Below are 19251 nucleotides of genomic sequence, written 5' to 3'. Positions count from 1 at the left end.
TTTTTTTCCTCCTTCTCTATCTTAGTATTGTAGGTTTTTTATTTTCCTCCTATCGCAAGTTTTTCTCTTGGACCTTTCATTGTGACCCGTGGTGGTTCTCTCTATCTCCTCTGTATGGCATGCGTTTTTTCTTCTCCTTCCCCTTTTCTGTATTGCTAGGTTTTTTTTAGTTGCTAAGTCTTTTTTTTTAATATTTTATTTTATACACAACCACAATCAAACGGTGTTAACTTGGTAAAACAATATAATGTATCGCTTTTTAAAGTTACACATGTCTGAATTTTAAGTAGGGACTTTTCCTATTTGTCATTACCTCCTTAATTCTAGGAACTCATTTTCTCTCAGCTTCTGCTATTATATATATATAGATATAGATATAGATATAGATATAGATATATATTTAGATTATTACTATTTTTAGAATATGAATAATGCTTGATATAAAAAGTATTTTATAAAAAAATTTACAAACTGTTGATGTGGTGAGTGATTACTGGTAAATGATTATTAGTAAATGAAAAAGTGATATTAATGGTGGGTGTAAATGAAAACCAATAAGAGGTTAGCTACATCAACGTTTTGTAAAAATATTGTAAAATAGTTTGTGTCTGTAGTATATATTACTCTTAGAATATTTGGAGTATGTAAATCTTGAACACAATTGAATATACTCATCATAATGTGTTGCTGCATAACATCACGTAGTAGCAGCTCAGACCACCAAAAGAAAGGCTGGTAGTATAGGCCTCAAAATTATTCAACGTGGTTACTTCAATAAACAATCTTTTCTCAAAACTGATGTAAAGAACTCTAGTTACTTTGATCAAACCTTAGCGAGGATGTAATTCAGTAATTGAAGCATCATTTGTTGAGGCTAGCAGAAGAGATTGATCTGACTGCGAGTCTGGTTCAACGTTGCTGTGTATAAAAAATGCAGGTCGTGAAGGTACTGATAAGGTGATAGAGTTGCTATTAAGCATTAGAACGACTGAAGCCATGGTTAGTCTATCAGCAGCATTTTCTTGAACACATAATAATCCAATGTGAATGCATCGGATTATTTCGGTTGTTGAACCAACCCCCAATGTGGGGTCTATAATGTTTGAAGCTGTCATGTTCCTCCAATTTGTCCATGCCTGCAAAATGATTTAAATGCCACACACAAAAATACAGCATATAACTTCTTTTATTTTGTCAGTATCACTGTACAAGTAGAACCCAATCTAAGGTAAAAGGAAAATGTATATACGAAGATATTGTACTTACATAAGTAAGAAGATCCTCCCCATTTTCTTCGTTACGGAAGTAACCGTTTTTTTGTCCGCATATCATTTCAAGAACTAACACGCCAAAACTAAAGACATCAGATTTTACTGAGAAGTGTCCATGATATGCATACTCTGGAGCCATATACCCACTGCATGAGAAAATTAATGACATAACTTTATATACACACTGCATATGGAAATTAGTAACATTAGTCTAATTTAAATGACAACAGAGCTCTGAAGTCTTAACACTCATTTTTGAATAGTACTAATTTTCTCTAATTTATTGGAGATGGTTCAATATTTGTTGGGACTTGTTTTTACAATGCAACATAATTCTTGTAATTGACAATACAAACATGTAATATTACAGTAATTATAAATTTTACTTGCTAGGATACTTACTACGTCCCGACGATTCTATTTGTATTGATATGGGTCTGATCTAGTATAACCAATCTTGCCATGCCAAAATCTGCAATTTTGGGATTCATCTCATCATCTAGCAGAATGTTACTAGTTTTGAGATCACGATGAATGATGCGAAGTCGAGAATCTTCATGAAGATAAAGAAGACCTCGAGCAATGCCTTCTATGATTTTGTAACGCGTTTGCCAATCCAAGTATGCACGTTTTGTGGGATCTAGATTATTCATTTAAACTATGAGTCTATTGAAAAATGACATATCCAAGTGTATTTGAAAATACATGCAACTTATAAAATATTATGAATAAATCTAGAATTTACAGTAGAATTGCAACCATACCAAATATAACTTGATCGAGGCTTCCATTTGGCACAAACTCATAAATTAGTAGCCTTTCACATCCTTCCAAGCAGAAACCTCGTAGCTTAACTAAATTTCGATGTTGAAGCTTAGCAACTAACAATATCTCATTCTTAAATTCTAAATCACCTTGTCCAGAACCCGGGGATAGCCTTTTGACAGCTATTTCTTGTCCATTGGAGAGCCTACCCTATAGACACATTAAAATATTCAATATGCAACCCTTGATAATAATAATAAATTGTGAATTTAACTTGTTATGGCAGACAATTGATATACTTGACCATATGGAATTGTCAAATTACCTTATAAACAACACCAAATCCGCCTTGACCAAGTTTATTTGCAACAGAAAAGTTATCTGTAGCAACTCTAATTGTTGGAAAATCGAAATGCAAGGATTCAGTACTGCTAATTTCATCCACTGCTTCACATGTGGAACCAATCAATACATCAGGATTAGATAAGCAGTTTTTAAAAAAAAAAAAAAAGATTGATGCAATTTAAATTATGTGCATACGTCATTAATAGACTCGCAAACACTAATTACTGAAGTAATCGTAGAGAACTACTAATGCACAGATAAAGTTTTCCGGAGGAACTCTAGCTCTTTCAATAGCTTATCTTTCTAGAAAATTTGATTTAATGTTAAAACGATGGTAGCTTAATTCTGTTTTGTAAGTACCCCTATTTGTTTTTCTATTATAATAAGCCACACAAGTATCATGAACACACCACCTCATATTTTATCTTTCTCACAAAAGCAAAAGGTGTCATCTGTATTATTAAATCACCTCAGGATACGAAGATCAAGCCTATCTCTAAATCACAATCACAAAGCTACAAAGTAGGAGGAGATATAGATTGCAATCAGAATTGATATTGAATGTTAGTTTGAATGTTATTCTTTTCTGGTGATCCAATAATCTGAACTAGAACTCATTGAAAAATACCCCACATTATTTCATGTTCCGTTTTACCTAAAAATTTATAGGAAACATTTATGCCTTGAAAGTCAATTGTCACTAGTATTGCCTGTAAATAAAGCATCATATATGTATATATAAATACACACACGCTTATTGTCTGAATTTATTCTTATATTTTAAAGAAATTATATATTTAAAAAAAAAAGAACAACAAACCAATTTTCAACTTACTTTTAGCTTTCTTTCTTTTCTTCCTCACCCTTAAAGAGATGGAGATGCAGATGATTATTACAACGAGAATGACCACCACCACAACTATGGCGATGATAGTTTTAGATGAGTTACTCCCCTTTCCTGTAAAAATCAGATATCTGTACTCAATAAAACATTCCAAGCTTGAATTTGAAATTAACATTATTAGCGGGAAAAAGAAGTTAAAAATTGAAAACAAAAGTTGAAAGCATGAATAATTAATTAGAAATCAATAATCGATATACATTCATTTTTACACCACGTTGAGTTATCAACTTATGATGAAACACAGTTAAAAGTCTTGTAGCTCGAACAATATTACTTTCATATGGATTTATTACTGACACTTAACTTATTAGATATCAATTAGTTTAAGTGTGAAATAAAGCATGTGCTTGATTAAAAATATAAGAAACATTGGTGACCTAGAAATATAATAAATATTGTGAGGGGTGGAAAGATATCCCACTTGGACAAGTTGCCATGCTGCACAACTCATCACCATTCACCACATAACAACCCACTAAGACAAGTTGGGTGGGCTTTTTATTTTTTTATTATACTATCCTTCAGGTCATGGAAGTTAATCATTTTGGCTGCATATGAGCAAGCAGTCCTATCACAATCAACCAAAAGATTTTATATCCATATTAAGAACACTGCTGTGCAACAGACTCATAAACAAAACCTATCCACCAAATTTATACTACTTATAGACATATAGTCACACCAATGATCTGTCGTTATTTCTGATATATATATTTTTGGTTTGAAATTTCAGTCAAGAATAATGATCATTAATCTCAGTTTGAGATAACCAACTGGTTAAAAATTGGCAACCCATAGAACCTATAAGCAGAAGCATGTATTGACAACAAAAAATGTTAAAGCTACCGTAGAAATTAACGCCATTAATTATACTTTGGTGGCTATTAAATTTAAAGGTAAACACATGCTCGTAGATAGCAAAAAGCTTAAAGGCTTCCTTTGGTGCAGAGTTTGAGAAAGTGGGAGATGAAAAATATTTTGAGGATAGAAAGGTAGGAGGATAAATAAAATAATTCTAGAGACACAACTAATCATATGTCTAATTTCACAACTTACTTATGATTTGTGCTATTGTATGTTTGGTTGGGAGATTAAAAAAGTCGGATGGTGGAAAATAAATATAAATTTACTTTGTTTGGTGGAGAAGAAAATGATAATAATAAAAAATTAAAGTTTGTATAAATTTACAAATAAAGAAGAAGATTGGGATAGGACCAAAATGATAGTTGGTGGGTAGAAAATAAAAATAAAAAGGTAATGTAAAAGGACAATTAAGACATTTTGGCTTAACTATTCAATTTTAGTCAAATTTTCTCTCCCAATTTGGTGGCCCTGGTGAAAAACACTTTGGCTCCATCATTTTCCCTCTTGTTTTGAGTGTTTTTCCTCCTTCACCAAATAATGGAAAGCATTACTTTTTCCCCAATTTTTCCACCCAAAATTTCTATCCTCCTTATTTTCACCACAATCAAACGTAGCCTAAAGTGGAGAAAATCATGAATCAAAAACTGGAGTTATATGATAAATTATGATTTACCGTCCTCACACTCCCAGTACCTGTCCATGCAAGTAGTCCTATATTCTAATAAATCTACACTGTCGCTTGTATAGTAGCTAATTTCCTTCACTATAAACTAAAGCATGTGTTTTCGTACAGGCAGAACAACTTTGAAACTTTGATTAAATTACTTAAACATACAAAATTATATATACCCCACTTTTTATGAGTAAAAAAATACAGGATTTTTCTTATCTCCCCACTAATAAACAAAAGCATTTTTTTTATTTTTTTTATTTTTTTTTATTCTAGCTACTTAGGCCTCGTTTGGTAGAGTTGTTAAACAACTCATTTTCAGTTTTTAAATAAAATAAGACATATTTCTATACACTTTTTCACCCACGTGTATTTTAATAAATTACAAACAATATTACTCAAACTCTTCTACTTAACTTGCCCTTAATTTCTAAGTATTTTTTTCTTATGGAAACTTTCTAAGAATTTCTCTTATCTGTATTGTTTAAATTTTCTTCAATTGTAACATCTATAAAATTTAATTTAAAATCAATAGTACACAATGAGAGGTGACACAAAAGATGAGCAAATAACACTTTTCATAAGCAAATTTATCGAGTACCAATTATTACAAATAAAAATTTGTGAAGCTACATCAACTTAATGGGTCCTTGCTAATGTCTCCCATAATATTGGATTAGCTTATTCCATGAATTAAGTGTTTATTTAGAGAAAGAAATTACATAAGTCAGAAAAAAAAAAAAAACAAAAAACAAAAACAACTATACAATGCTGATATTTTTTTAAGTCATTTAACATATAGATACTTTTTTTTTTTAATTTAAGAAATAAATGTTTACATAAATAACGTCTCACACACTTCTAATAATTTTTTAAAAAAAAGTATGTGGTCCTATATTTTTTTCTAATAATTATCTAATGTATAAGATATTATACTTATATAGAAGAACAATTCAGAAGAAGTCCTTTTGGGAAACGTACCTTTTGTAGGCGGAGGAGGAAGAGGAGAAGGAGGAGATAATGATGGCGGCGATTCAACAAGAGTGCTGCCATAGAATTGTTCACGCTCTATTCTTAAGTTACAGCTGGGTGCAAGAATTCTCACTCCAGAATATTTACTACAGCAATCTTGAAAACTGCTTTGAGCTTCAACTAAGCAATTACTACAATCCATTTCTGACAAATCAGGACTACACTGCATAAGCCCGTAGATCGTATAGTTGTCACTTTTATAGTACGCAGTTCCAACTGCAATCTTGCGAAAAATACCTCCAGCTGAAGCTCTAAATCTCAGGTCACGAAATAAGGGTTTTAACACCGCGTTGAACTCAGTCAAGTTCGAGACAACACCACTTGTAAGAGCTCGAGTAGGTTTAGTTTCCATAACACCAAATATCGAGTTGTTTGAGTATCGAGCTGTACAATTCATGTACCACATGACACCCTCTTTCTGTGTTGGACACAACTGTAAGAGCTCGTGAGCTGACATGTTGACACAACTACGGCAATCAGTTGGTGAAAGATCAGCTCTACAAAGCCCAGTGGCGTAAACTTTGTTGGTGCCCTCTCCGGCAGTGAAATTGTAGAACCCATAATCGATTTGGGTGTTGGATGAAAGAGTGGAAATGAGGGTATTAAGGTTTTCTCTAAGGGTACTGTTACTAGTAACGTTACCAGTAGTTGAACACTCATGAAGCACGCGGGGATCTCTCTGCGCATTAATGGTGGGATTAACAAGGATTATGAGAATGGCATAGAAGAAGAAAAGTGATAATCTTGAAGTGCTCATTATTATTGTCACTCTGTATTTTTGCATTAATGGGAAGATTTAATATAGAATGAGAATTAATGATCAGTTAATGTGCAAGTAGTAAAGTAAACCAATAATAATGGAGTACATTTTATTGTAAAGTAATGATGAATATATGGGATTGATTTGACTGTATGAACTTCTAGCAGCAAGTGGTACAACTTGCTAGATGCAGCTAAATTCCAAGTAGGGAAAGTCTGTGGTTATCCTATGAAAACCCATGGTATTCAAATATTGCCAAATTTCATTAAATGTTTTAATAAGAGGGGCAAGTTGATAAATTTTTAATGAATATTCTTTTCCTTTTTTTGCTTTACTTTTATATTTTTATTATAAATCTAAGCAAGTGGATTTATATTAAGGTGGTTTAACCACAGATTTATATTAAGGTGGCGCCGTAAGAATTTTGATTGGCTAAATTAATTGATTTGGAAGATTTCATTAACTTTATAATCATTTGACTATTGTTTTCTCATTCTTCTGTTCAAATTAGTGATCTGTCAAAGAATTTCAAAGAGGACTTGCTCGTTAGGGTCAATTCATTGTGGACGTAAAATTAATTGATTTGGAAGATTTTTCATTAACTCTATATATAGAAAGTGTCAATGCCAAAAAAAAAACAATGAATTTCGTTTATTCTGTAAGGTTGAATTTATTCAACCATCTAATTGGTTTTATTCCGTACCAAATTTGCTTGTAATTCAGCATTTAGTAACCCTGTATTTAGGTGGGTTTGTTGTAAGGGTAGTGAGTGAGATAGAGTGAAGATTGCTCAAGAGTGTGCAAGAAAACAGAGAGTCGCGGCTGGGACTCGCGGGTGACTCGCGGCTGCAAACCGCCAGAAGCAGCACACGTGCCAAGCATGCTGGAAGATGAACAGTCATGCTAGCTGGAGCACTACAGGACAAAACAGGACAACTGGCCATACGGTTAACTCGCGACTGGATCTCGCGATTTAGTCAAGCTGCGAGGTCAAGCCGCGAGCCACCCCTGTTTTATAAAACCTGACGTTTCACATTCCTCTCCCACTCCAGTATAAATACCCCTTTTACCCACGATTGAAAGAGAGCTTCCAGAGAGAATTTTGAGAGAGAAACCCTAAAGAAAAATAAGATTGTTTCACCCACAATCTATACCTTAGAGTCTCTTCAAATTCCTCTACTCTCTTCTTCTCCATTGTCAAATCCTTGAGAGGCATTATACCAAACCTGGTTCTCACCATCATCATCACTGTGAGACAGTTGTTTGGATTTCTGGGAAGCAGTTAGGAAGAAACCAATCTTCATTGGTTGATGCTACGGTCTAGTAGCGGAATCCGGGAAGCTAGAAAAGAAAAAGGTTCGGCGCAACCTCGTTGGAGCAAGAAGCTTGGAGGGCTTAGGTGCACTGGGTAGATTAGGCTTGGAGGGTCTATTGCTGTCCTTGTATCCCAACTGTATTTTCTAGTGAATTGATTACCGCTTGGAGGGCGGCGGAGAGGTTTTACGCCGAGGACTTCGGTTTCCTCTTCGATAACACATCGCGTGTTGTCTTTGTGTTTGCATCTTCCTTCCTCTCTATCTTTGCCTTTTTATTATCTGCTGTGGTTTTATTTTGTTATAGCTTAGATAGTCTTTAACCAATTTCGTATTATAGCATGTGTTAAGTTTCCGCACACTAGTTGTTTGACATATTGCTTGTATTGGTTAAGTTGTAATTTGGGGGTCTAAACGTTCAAAGGTGTTTTGTACACGTTTTTGAACTTTCAATTGGTATCAGAGCGGTACACTTGTGGTTTTATTACCTAAGTGTGATCCTAGACCCCTGTGTTGTGATTGTTGTTTTGGTATATACCATGCTAAATTGTAGCTTAAGTGTTTGTGAAAATGACTCTATGCATATGTCTGAAAGGTGTCTTACTGATGATCTTGTAGAGTTGTTAAAAACTAAGAAACATGCTAGAGTATTTGTTCACATGCTGGAATATCTTGAAAATCAGAATCATGTCTTACACAGTAACATATCTGAATCTAAATCATTGATTAAGAAATATAAAAGAAAGAATAGAATGTTGTGTGAGATGATTGAGAATCTGAAAATGAAAAATCAATCTGAAAGAAGCATGAAAACTGATGATGAGTTTGTGTTTGAAGGGCAAGAATGTCTGTCACATGTGAATCTATTTGTGCATACCTCATTGAAGGTGTTTAATGCGTGTTTGTGGTATCTTGACAGTGGGTGTTCTCGCCATATGACAGGGAATAGGTCACTGTTTAAGACACTCAAAGAAAAGGTTGGTGACTACGTGACCTTTGGTGATGGAAGTCATGCTCAAGTTCTAGGCAAAGGAACCATTGAGATACCTGGTTTGCCTCTGTTGAAAGATGTGCTGTACATAAAAGGGCTGAAGGCGAATTTGCTGAGCATCACTCAAATTTGTGATGATGATTTCCTGGTACAATTCTCTAAGAAGGGATGTTTGATCATCAATGAAGAGGGGATTCAGGTTTTGGAAGGAAATCGGACTACAGATAACTGTTATGGAATAGTTCCCACGGCACCCATATCGTGTAGAAGTGCTCGTGTGGATATGTTGGAGCTGTGGCATCACAGATTTGGGCATGCCAACTTCAAACAAGTAGCAAAAGTCTCCAAACTTGAAGCAGTTGAGGGACTTCCTAAGTTTGGAAAAGTGAAGAAGACCGTTTGTGGTGCATGTCAAATGGGGAAGCAAACTAAGGCAAGTCATCACAAGGTGAATGTGATAGCCACCTCTCGGTGCTTAGAGTTACTTCATGTTGATCTAATGGGGCCTACCAGAACTGAAAGCCTAGGGGGGAAGAGATACATTATGGTCATTGTGGACGACTACTCAAGATACACTTGGGTTGAATTCCTTAGAGAAAAATCAGAAGCTTATGAGAGGTTGGAGATTCTGTGCAAGAAACTACAAAACGAAAAGGGGATTCCGATAGCCAAAGTTAGAAGTGATCATGGGAGGGAATTTAAGAATGCAAGATTCGAGTCCTTCTGTGAGAAGAATGGAATTAAAAGAGAATTTTCAGCTCCCAAAACTCCACAACAAAATGGAGTGGTAGAGAGAAAAAATAGTGTGATTCAGGAGATGGCGAGAGTCATGTTGCTTAACAAGCAAATACCTCAAAAATTTTGGGGAGAAGCTGTCAACACCTCGTGTCACATTGGCAATAGGATTTTCTTTCGAGTTGGTACAAAGAAGACTGCCTATGAGATATGGAATGGGAAGAAGCCTAAGGTGAAGTATTTCCGGGTGTTTGGAAGTAAATGCTATATCCTAAATGATCGAGAGAATCTTGGGAAGTTTGAAGCGAGAAGTGATGAGGGTATTTTTCTTGGCTACTCTACTACAAGTCGAGCGTATAGAGTGTTTAACAAGAGAACAAAGGTTGTGATGGAGTCCATAAATGTCAAGATTGATGATGCCTTACCTAAGGTGGAAATGATTGATGATGTAGAAGGGCCAAGCACCAAAGAGCCCAATGTTGAGGTAGAAGCTTTGGATATAGAAGGTGAAGAACCTATACCAGAAGTAGAATCGACTCCCATCAACCCAAGAATGGAAACGAGATCGATGTCTAGAACATCAAGTCCTCTTACTCCTCCAGAAGTTCATCCTCCTATCTCTCGTAGTGATGAAGTTTCCACTTCAAAAAGGCCATCTTCAAGAGTTATCAAGAATCATCCGGGAAGTAATATCATAGGATCTCTTGATGACGGTCTTCGCCTCAGGAAAGGAAACATTCTGCTAGCCAATCATGTAACATATCATTGTTATCTTGCACTTTGAACCAAAAAGGGTTGAAGAGGCTCTTCAAGATGAGAATTGGGTTGAGTCAATGCATGAGGAGCTGAATCAGTTTGTGAGGAATGATGTGTGGGAACTTGCTCCACAGCCTGAGAACGTTCATGTTATAGGCACAAAGTGGATTTTTAAAAACAAAACTGATGAAGATGGAGAGATAATTCGAAACAAATCTCGGTTAGTAGCTCAAGGATACACTCAAGTAGAAGGAGTGGATTTTGATGAATCATTCGCTCCGGTGGCAAGACTCGAATCCATTCGAATCCTCATGTCCATTGCGTGCACTTTGAATTTCAAACTTTATCAAATGGATGTAAAGTGCGCATTTCTGAATGGATATCTAAATGAAGAAGTATTTGTTGAGCAACCAAAAGGATTTGAGGATCCTTATTTTCCAGATCATGTATTAAGATTGAAGAAAGCCCTTTATGGCTTAAAACAAGCACCTAGAGCCTGGTACGATCGTCTTACACATTATCTTCTAGATAGAGGTTTCAAGAGAGGGTACGCCGATCGAACTCTGTTTTTCAAAAATGATGAAGATTATCTCCTTGTGGCACAAGTCTATGTTGATGACATAGTGTTTGGGGCAACTATCGAAGATCGTGCTACTGAATTTTCTGAGGAGATGAAGAAGGAGTTTGAGATGAGTATGGTAGGGGAGATCACATTCTTCTTGGGTCTTCAAGTCAAACAACAGAATGAGGGTATATTTGTATCTCAAGAGAAGTATGCCAGAAACATTGTCAAGAAGTTTGGACTAGACTCCAAAAAACATGCCTCCACTCCCATGAGCTCTTCCACTAAACTGAATGTGGATTCGTCGGGAGTTGAAGTAAGTCCTACATTGTATAGGAGCATCATAGGGAGTTTGCTCTACCTTACAGCCAGTAGACCGGACATTGCTTTCAGTGTGGGCGTTTGTGCCAGGTACCAAGCTAATCCGAAGGAATCTCATCTGACTGCTGCTAAGTGAATCATTCGATATGTGAATGGTACTGCAAACTATGGTCTGTGGTATTCAAAAGACTCGAATGCTTGTCTTGCTGGGTATTCAGATGCTGACTGGGCTGGCAGTGTAGACGATCGGAAAAGCACTTCAGGCGGCTGTTTTTATCTTGGTAACAATCTTGTCTCGTGGATGAGCAAGAAGCAGAATTCAGTGTCTCTTTCTACTGCAGAAGCAGAATACATCGCTGCTGGAAGTTGCTACACTCAGCTTCTTTGGATGAAGAAATTACTTCATGACTATGGAATTCCTCAAGAAACGATGTGTGTCTTCTGTGACAACACCAGTGCCATCAATCTTTCCAAGAATCCTGTCCAGCATTCAAAATCCAAACACATAGAGATTTGTTACCATTTCATTCGGGATTTGGTAGAGGAAAGAGTTGTGTGTCTTGAGTTCATACACACCGACAATCAAAAGGCGGATATCTTCACCAAGCCTCTCGATGGTCCACGGTTTGAATCACTCCGTAAGACCATTGGTGTTGGTACAATTCCTTGACTCTCTTGAGTGTTGTGTGCTTCACATATTTATAATATGATAAGTCTGTTTGTGTTGGGGCACACACCTCTTTGATTAGCTCTTTGTGCAACATGTTTATTGTTTGTTTGTCCATCTGTGAATACTGTTGTTTCTTTGTATGTTTGTTCAATCATTTTTTTTTTTTTTGTGTGTCAAAAATCCAAAAATCACATAAAAATTAGAAAATCAGAAAGCTTGATTGACATTGTTGAGTTTTTGTTTCAAAACTTGTTTTGCCTTGTACCTTTGTGCTAATGGCATTGTGCATTTTCGAGCATTGCTTGTTTCTTTGCACTCATATCTCTGTGGGAGAAATCTTGAAATCTTTGTGATTGTTGTAAATAGATCTTCAAACTTGTCATGAATGATTAGTGAATGGTTTTGCTGATCTTGAGACATGCATAGACTTGTGTCTATATATCTTCCCACTCTTTATTTTTGTTTTGCTATAAAGAGCTCACCAAATGTAAATCTCCAAATGAAAAGAGATATTGAGCTGCAAAAGCCTGTCGCACATTCTAGTATTTGACTAGGAAAAAGGGTAAGCGACCTTTTATTAAAGTGAATGTTTATTCAAAAAGGTCAAAGGCCTGTTCTTTAAAGTGAAATGTCATATATCACTCTCACAATGAGAGATGATTGCCTCAAAAGATCAAATGTTATGACTGAAAGTGGAGTCAAATGATAAGCTCCAAGTTATGTTATCAAGTTTTGTGGGAAGTCATATATACATATTTCTATAATTGAGATAGGTCACATGATCTAGTGCTAATTGTGTATGCCTTGGTTGAATCGATCATTGAAGCTTCACATTAGACGAAGGACTATCTCATTGGTGATATCCACACACAACACACAAGTTTATGTTCAACAAATGCCATATTCATTTGTGTGATTGTACTTGATGAAATGTGTTTTCACATACTCAATCTTTGTTATTTCAAGCACAAAAAGATTTTTGAGTGTTTTAGGTGTTTTTGGAAAGTATTTTGTTTGAAAAATCTGAAATTTCAAAAATCCTGTTTTGCCCTGTTTTGGCGGCTCAGTCGCGGGTATGTCAAGTCGCGAGACTCAGTCGCATCTTCGCTGGTCATTTTTGGCGACTTGTTCGCGAGTGGAAGGTCCAGTCGCGAGGTTCACTCAAAGATTTTCGCGGCTCAGCTCGCGACTCACTCGCGGGTAGACCTTCCAGTCGCGAAAAACACTTAGAAAAATTTTTCAAATTTTTGTTCTTGAGTGCTTTGGCGGCTTGAGCTGGCGACTGTGTGGCAACTCGTTTCAGTCGCGAAAATCGCGTGTTTTGGACATACAGGGGCAATTTTTAAACTTTTTGTTTTTCCCTCGATCTTTTTGTGACTGTTCATTGTCTTTCTCATCTGCTCTTACCCATTCACACCGTGCCTCCATTGTCGATCTCCATTATTTGCCTCTTTTCAGCTCAAAATCGTCGACTAACAGGTATGGTTTTTCTGTCTTGAACTCTTTTTTTTACTTGCTATTATGGTTTTCCCTCTGGATTATTCACACTTGATCGTGTTTTTGTGATGGGTTTTTAGCTCAACTATTACTCTTTGTCCATGCTTAGCTTATGGAAGCTTGTGTTTCTGTTTTTGAGCTAGTTTATTGTGGTGGTTGTGTTCTTCATCATGTGCTTAGTTAGGGTTAGCTATTTTTGTCTGATCTGCTGATTGATGTCGTGTTTCACTATGATCCTGTGTGGTATTCTATTGATGTATTGTTGTATGTGGGTCCTTTTTCAGCTGATTATGTGGTTCTATTTAGACTCCCTCTACTGTGTAGTTCAATTTGGGCCATTTGTGTCTCTCATTGCTATTTTCTGACCATTTTCATCCAGCTATTAGGGTTTCTTCATTGTCCCTAAATTTCCACTAACCCACTGCTAATATAGTCTGTTGGATTGTGTTCTGTCATTTCCCTTGTTCATAATGCAGACTGGTCATGTCACCATTCAAGAAAGCTGCTGTGAAAGGAGGTAGTTCCAAAGGGAAGGAACCAGTAATTGATGTTGATGAAGACCAACCTCAACCAAAAGGGACTCGCTCTTCATCAAAGAGATTCGATCCCAACAAGTTCAGATCATATGCAGCCTATCAATCTTATGAGAATTTCTTTCTACATGCCAAACCATTACTAGAAAGAGCTTTGGATCAGTCCTCACTTCATGACACTGACATTCCGAAATGGTTTGCTCACAAGGATTGGAATTACCTTCTCTCTAATCCGGATGACGTGTATGAAGAGTTGGTAAAAGAATTTTATGCTAACGCAATTGTGGAAGGAGATGAACTTAAGTGCTGGGTTCGGAAAAAGAGCTTTTCTGTCTCTCCTACATATCTGGCAGAAATTCTTCACATCAACAGACCCATTTTCCGACATTCACCGGTTTATGATGATCTCAGTCCTGATGAGGAGCTTCTCAAAGAAAGTCTTGGTCAAGACTTGGAGTTCTCATCCAATGGCAAATCCATCAGTGTTTCCTCTCTTTCTCCAAAACTGAGAGTGCTTACAATTGTGATGTTTCACAATTTGTACCCTTTATCAAGCACTGGGTATATGAACCTCGGACGTGCTTTGTTTCTTCATGATCTAATCTCTGATGTGGAAATAGACATCTGTGCTCATATCTTTCATGTTCTGCGCAAAACGGTTCTTCGAACAGAGTCTCGGATATGCGTTCCTTTCTGCAGTCTCATTTCACGGATCTTGAAGCTCAAGGGAATTTATCCAACGACTGATGAATCTCCTATCTCCAAACCAAGTCCAATCAACATGCGTACCTTCAATGCAAGCATTGGACATAGTCGGACGAGAGCCAAACCAGAAACTTCTGCATCTCACAGTGACTCTCAGTTTAGCACTCTCTCCCTAGATGAGAAACTTGATCGCATTGTATCCTCTGTCCACGAGTTGAATACAAAGATGTCTGGACTTACCGCTTCTCTACACCATCAAAGCACTCGATGGGATATGAAGTTTACTTCTCTTCAAACTCAATTGGATCAAATTCAGAGAAAGCTGGAAGAGGATGACTAGCCTATTCCATGACAAAAAGGGGGAGTGATAGGCATGATCAGAGGGGGAGGATATTACCTAAGGGGGAGTGTCATTACCTAAGGGGGAGTGTCTTTACATTCTTCTTCAGTTTCAATTTTCTCTTTAAGTTGATATATTGTGTTTTGTAAACTGTTATTCAGGATGTTTTTGTGTTTGTACCCATGTGCTTTTGTAAGCTTTTAGGGTTAATGTTTTATGCATAGTTTGTAGGCTTTATGGTATGTACCTTGCTTAATGCAGCCTTTATGCTATGTTGAAATCAGTACTTTAATCTAAATGTTCTGCATTTTGATTTATGTACTTTCACTCTTGTGCCCTTGTAGGATTGTTCCTAGATGCATATGTCTTGTGTGTTATGCATTGGTTGAGTGTTGAGCATACAAGTGTCTTGCCTTGTGCTTGTTATCTTGTATGTCCTTGTGTTCATTCCAAGTGTGAATGAGCACTGTGATCACTACCCTGTGGTGTTCACTTGGTTGATCAAGTCATGGTTTGTTTCTTAACTCCATCTTTGCTTGATCACATATTGCCTGTTTCATATGCATTTATAATTTTCTGCTTACAATGATCATGGTGTATTGTTGTGTTTCAGGAGTATTATGTTCATATGATTCAAGTGTTTCACAGCTTCTAGAGTTAGGTGTGAGTGAGTTTTGTTCAACTGTTCCCAACTCACGTGTTAAGTCTAGAGTCTGTTTTAGGGTTTTGTCACGGAATAGCCAAAGGGGGAGATTGTAAGGTTGAATTTATTCAACCATCTAATTGGCTTTATTCCGTGCCAAATTTGCTTGTAATTCAGCATTTAGTAGCCCTGTATTTAAATGGGTTTGTTGTAAGGGTAGTAAGTGAGATAGAGTGAAGATTGCTCAAGAGTGTGCAAGAAAACAGAGAGTTGCGGCTGGGACTCGCGGGTGACTCGCGGCTGCAAGCCGCCAGAAGCAGCACACGTGCCAAGCATGCTGGAAGATGAACAGTCATGCTAGCTGGAGCACTACAGGACAAAACAGGACAACTGGCCATACGGTTAACTCGCGACTGGATCTCGCGATTTAGTCAAGCCGCGAGGTCAAACCGCGAGCCACCCCTGTTTTGTAAAACCTGACGTTTCACATTCCTCTCCCACTCCAGTATAAATACCCCTTTTACCCACGATTGAAAGAGAGCTTCCAGAAAGAATTTTGAGAGAGAAACCCTAAAGAAAAACAAGATTGTTTCACCCACAATCTATACCTTAGAGTCTCTTCAAATTCCTCTACTCTCTTCCTCTCCATTGTCAAATCCTTGAGAGGCATTATACCAAACCTGGTTCTCACCATCATCATCACTGTGAGACAGTTGTTTGGATTTCTGGGAAGTAGTTAGGAAGGAACCAATCTTCATTGGTTGATGCTACGGTCTAGTAGCAGAATCCGGGAAGCTAGAAAAGAAAAAGGTTCGGCGCAACCTCGTTGGAGCAAGAAGCTTGGAGGGCTTAGGTGCACTGGGTAGATTAGGCTTGGAGGGTCTATTGCTGTCCTTGTATCCCAACTGTATTTTCTAGTGGATTGATTACCGCTTGGAGGGCGGCGGAGAGGTTTTACGCCGAGGACTTCGGTTTCCTCTTCGATAACACATCGCGTGTTGTCTTTGTGTTTGCATCTTCCTTCCTCTCTATCTTTGCCTTTTTATTATCTGCTGTGGTTTTATTTTGTTATGACTTAGATAGTCTTTAACCAATTTTGTATTATAGCATGTGTTAAGTTTCCGCACACTAGTTGTTTGACATATTGCTTGTATTGGTTAAGTTGTAATTTGGGGGTCTAAACGTTCAAAGGTGTTTTGTACACGTTTTTGAACTTTCATATTCAATTAGCACTCTTCCCGCTTTCACTTGCTTTGTTTTTTTTTTTTTTGGTGGTAAAATGGCCTATTGAACACGCTTTTATATTTTATTCTTTTATAAACATATGAGCAACTCTAAAAAAAATAAAATATTAACACAATAAATTGTTATAATATTTTTACAATTGTTAAGGTGTTAATTCTTTATAGGCCAAAATAAAATAATAAAATATCATATTGGAACTAATCACAACTAAAAATAAAGGTATTGTGAAAAAAAAAAAAAAAAAGTGTGACGTCCATAACATTTTTAACAACACTTTTATAATAAATTATAGGAGGTAAATTGTTATTGGTTCTAATTTAAACTTACCAATAAAATTACTTTTTTGTCCTCCAATAACAACCGTAACAACATACTACTTATGATTTGTTATGAAAATGTTGTGAATATAAAATTTCTCTTGTGAAAACATTAAGACAATTTGTTGTTGTCATAATATATTCGCAACTACTAAAGTAGCAATTCTTTATGAATCAAAATAAAATATTACAAAAATGATGTATCATTATATTGTGTTTCTAGATTTTTTTTTTTTTTTTTTTTTGGTTTAGTCAACTTTATTTAGCCAAAATTCACTATTTCACGTACAATTTTCTTAAATTGACTTTTTGTATTTTTCTTTAGGACAAGGTTTAGCAACAAAATTGATTGTAGGCTTAGACTACAACCTTACTCAATGTTTTTATATTGGAGGTGAATTTTGACAAATCTATCATTAGATTACATCTTACTCTTATATTCTCCATGCGTGCAAAACTTTAAGAAAATTAAAGATCAATAACTATGTCATCAATAAATTATTTAAATTGCAAGTTTTTGTAATTTAAAATTATGCATAAAATATATGCTTATAAATCATATGATAAATAATACCCAATTGACACAAAATTTGATATATGTATTAAAAGTGTAAAGAATATGTAATTCAACGATTAGATTTTCAAAATATATAGTAATATTTATTTTATTGAGCAATGTTATAACCTAAGGCTACAACTCACCTCCAATAAAAAAAGATATTTAGTAAGGTTGTAGCCAAAAGCTACAATTAATTTTGTAGCTAAATTTTGTCATTTTTTATTGTATTTTTATCTTTACGCACAATTTTAAGTAAAAACACATAGTTTTACACACACACGAAAAAAAATTAAATTAAAAAAAAGGATAAAAATGCATTTCATCCTTTATATTCGGGATAGTTCACAGTTCCTTCTTAAACTTTAAAATCATGCTATTATCCTCTTAGTATTTTTGGAAAAGAGCAAATATGTCATATTGTTATTTTCTCAGTTAAACCCTAACGAAAACTTATGATTCTTTAATACATTGTGTAATGTCTAAAATACTCCCACTAAATTTTAACATTCCAAAAATTTTCCTCATGTATTTTGAATTTTAGATGGAAAATTCAAGACACATGTCTTTTGTTATCTTTTTTTTGTTTTTTGTTTTTTTGTTTTTTTTTTTCTTGCCTAAAATGGGTGTTCATTAAAAACTAAGCTAGCTAAACATTGTACCTAGACTCATATAGAATGATTAAGAAGAAAGTATTAATGAAAAAATTTTTATTGTGTATGGTTGAAGGAATTTGATGAAAGGGTTTTATGGAGGGTTTGAGGACCAAGGAATCTCAGCCAAGGATTAATTTACCCAATCTGGGACAAGATGGGTAAGCAAACCCCGAGGACCCTGCTACTTGAGGAGAGAAAGAGAATCAGGACAACTGATATCCCTCAGAAGCCTAAGGATAGGAGAAAAGATGTAATTGGAACAAGGTTGTTAGGAGGAAGTTTCCTGAGGGAGACGCCTCCCACCTCCACATTCAATGTCCAGCACCAACCTCATCATTTGCATTAATGTGGAAATGACTCTTGAACAGTAACTTCACAGCTAGCAACTATTATTCCAATAGCGCTTGTCCGTTACTTTGGATTTTTCAGCCTTAGACTTATACTTAACCTACTATTGCATTTGAGTTAGTTACTTACTCTCTTAAAAATTCTATTGTTTGGGTTTGATTTGAGGGATAAGATACCACTAATCTAAGTGGGCTTGGGCCTTTATTTTCTGAGTCCCTACAGCTTTAATTGTAGCATATGACATCTTTCATTATGAAAATTTAAATATTGTGACAATGTTTTAGCAAAACTCAATTGCTTATTGTTGGAAGGTAATGATATTCGTTATCATTCTTAGAAGTTTTTAGTGAGTGGATATTGTCATTAACAAATAAGTACTAAGAAACTATTATAATAAAATAGATATTCATATTTTAAATAGCTACCCTAATTTTGTGTGTGACATACATTTT

At 35.8% G+C, this 19251-nt stretch overlaps 1 protein-coding gene across 17 annotated transcripts in view; it reads right to left on the bottom strand.

Annotated features, from left to right (window-relative positions):
• Positions 1-668: 668 nt before the first annotated feature.
• The window catches only part of LOC126727254 (cysteine-rich receptor-like protein kinase 44), a 77074-nt gene continuing 58491 nt past the window's right edge, over positions 669-19251 (bottom strand). For 7 of the 17 annotated variants that reach the window (XM_050432823.1, XM_050432836.1, XM_050432831.1 and 4 more), the window contains exons 4-7: positions 2036-2246; positions 1674-1911; positions 1267-1417; positions 669-1136 (exon numbers count right to left, since the gene is read on the bottom strand). In XM_050432823.1, coding sequence (XP_050288780.1) covers positions 831-1136; positions 1267-1417; positions 1674-1911; positions 2036-2246 — 906 coding nt within the window. In that variant the 3' untranslated portion in view covers positions 669-830. Of the gene's footprint in view, positions 1137-1266; positions 1418-1673; positions 1912-2035; positions 2247-2361; positions 2484-3216; positions 3340-5800; positions 6686-19251 lie in introns of those variants that run through there. The other 10 variants (XM_050432822.1, XM_050432837.1, XM_050432840.1 and 7 more) reach the window with 7 other exon arrangements.

The sequence above is a fragment of the Quercus robur genome, chromosome 5 (assembly GCF_932294415.1).
Source record: "Quercus robur chromosome 5, dhQueRobu3.1, whole genome shotgun sequence".
NCBI classification, from domain to species: Eukaryota; Viridiplantae; Streptophyta; class Magnoliopsida; order Fagales; family Fagaceae; genus Quercus; species Quercus robur.
Note: the sequence above shows the minus strand (reverse complement) of the source record. Positions and strands in the feature narration are given on the sequence as shown.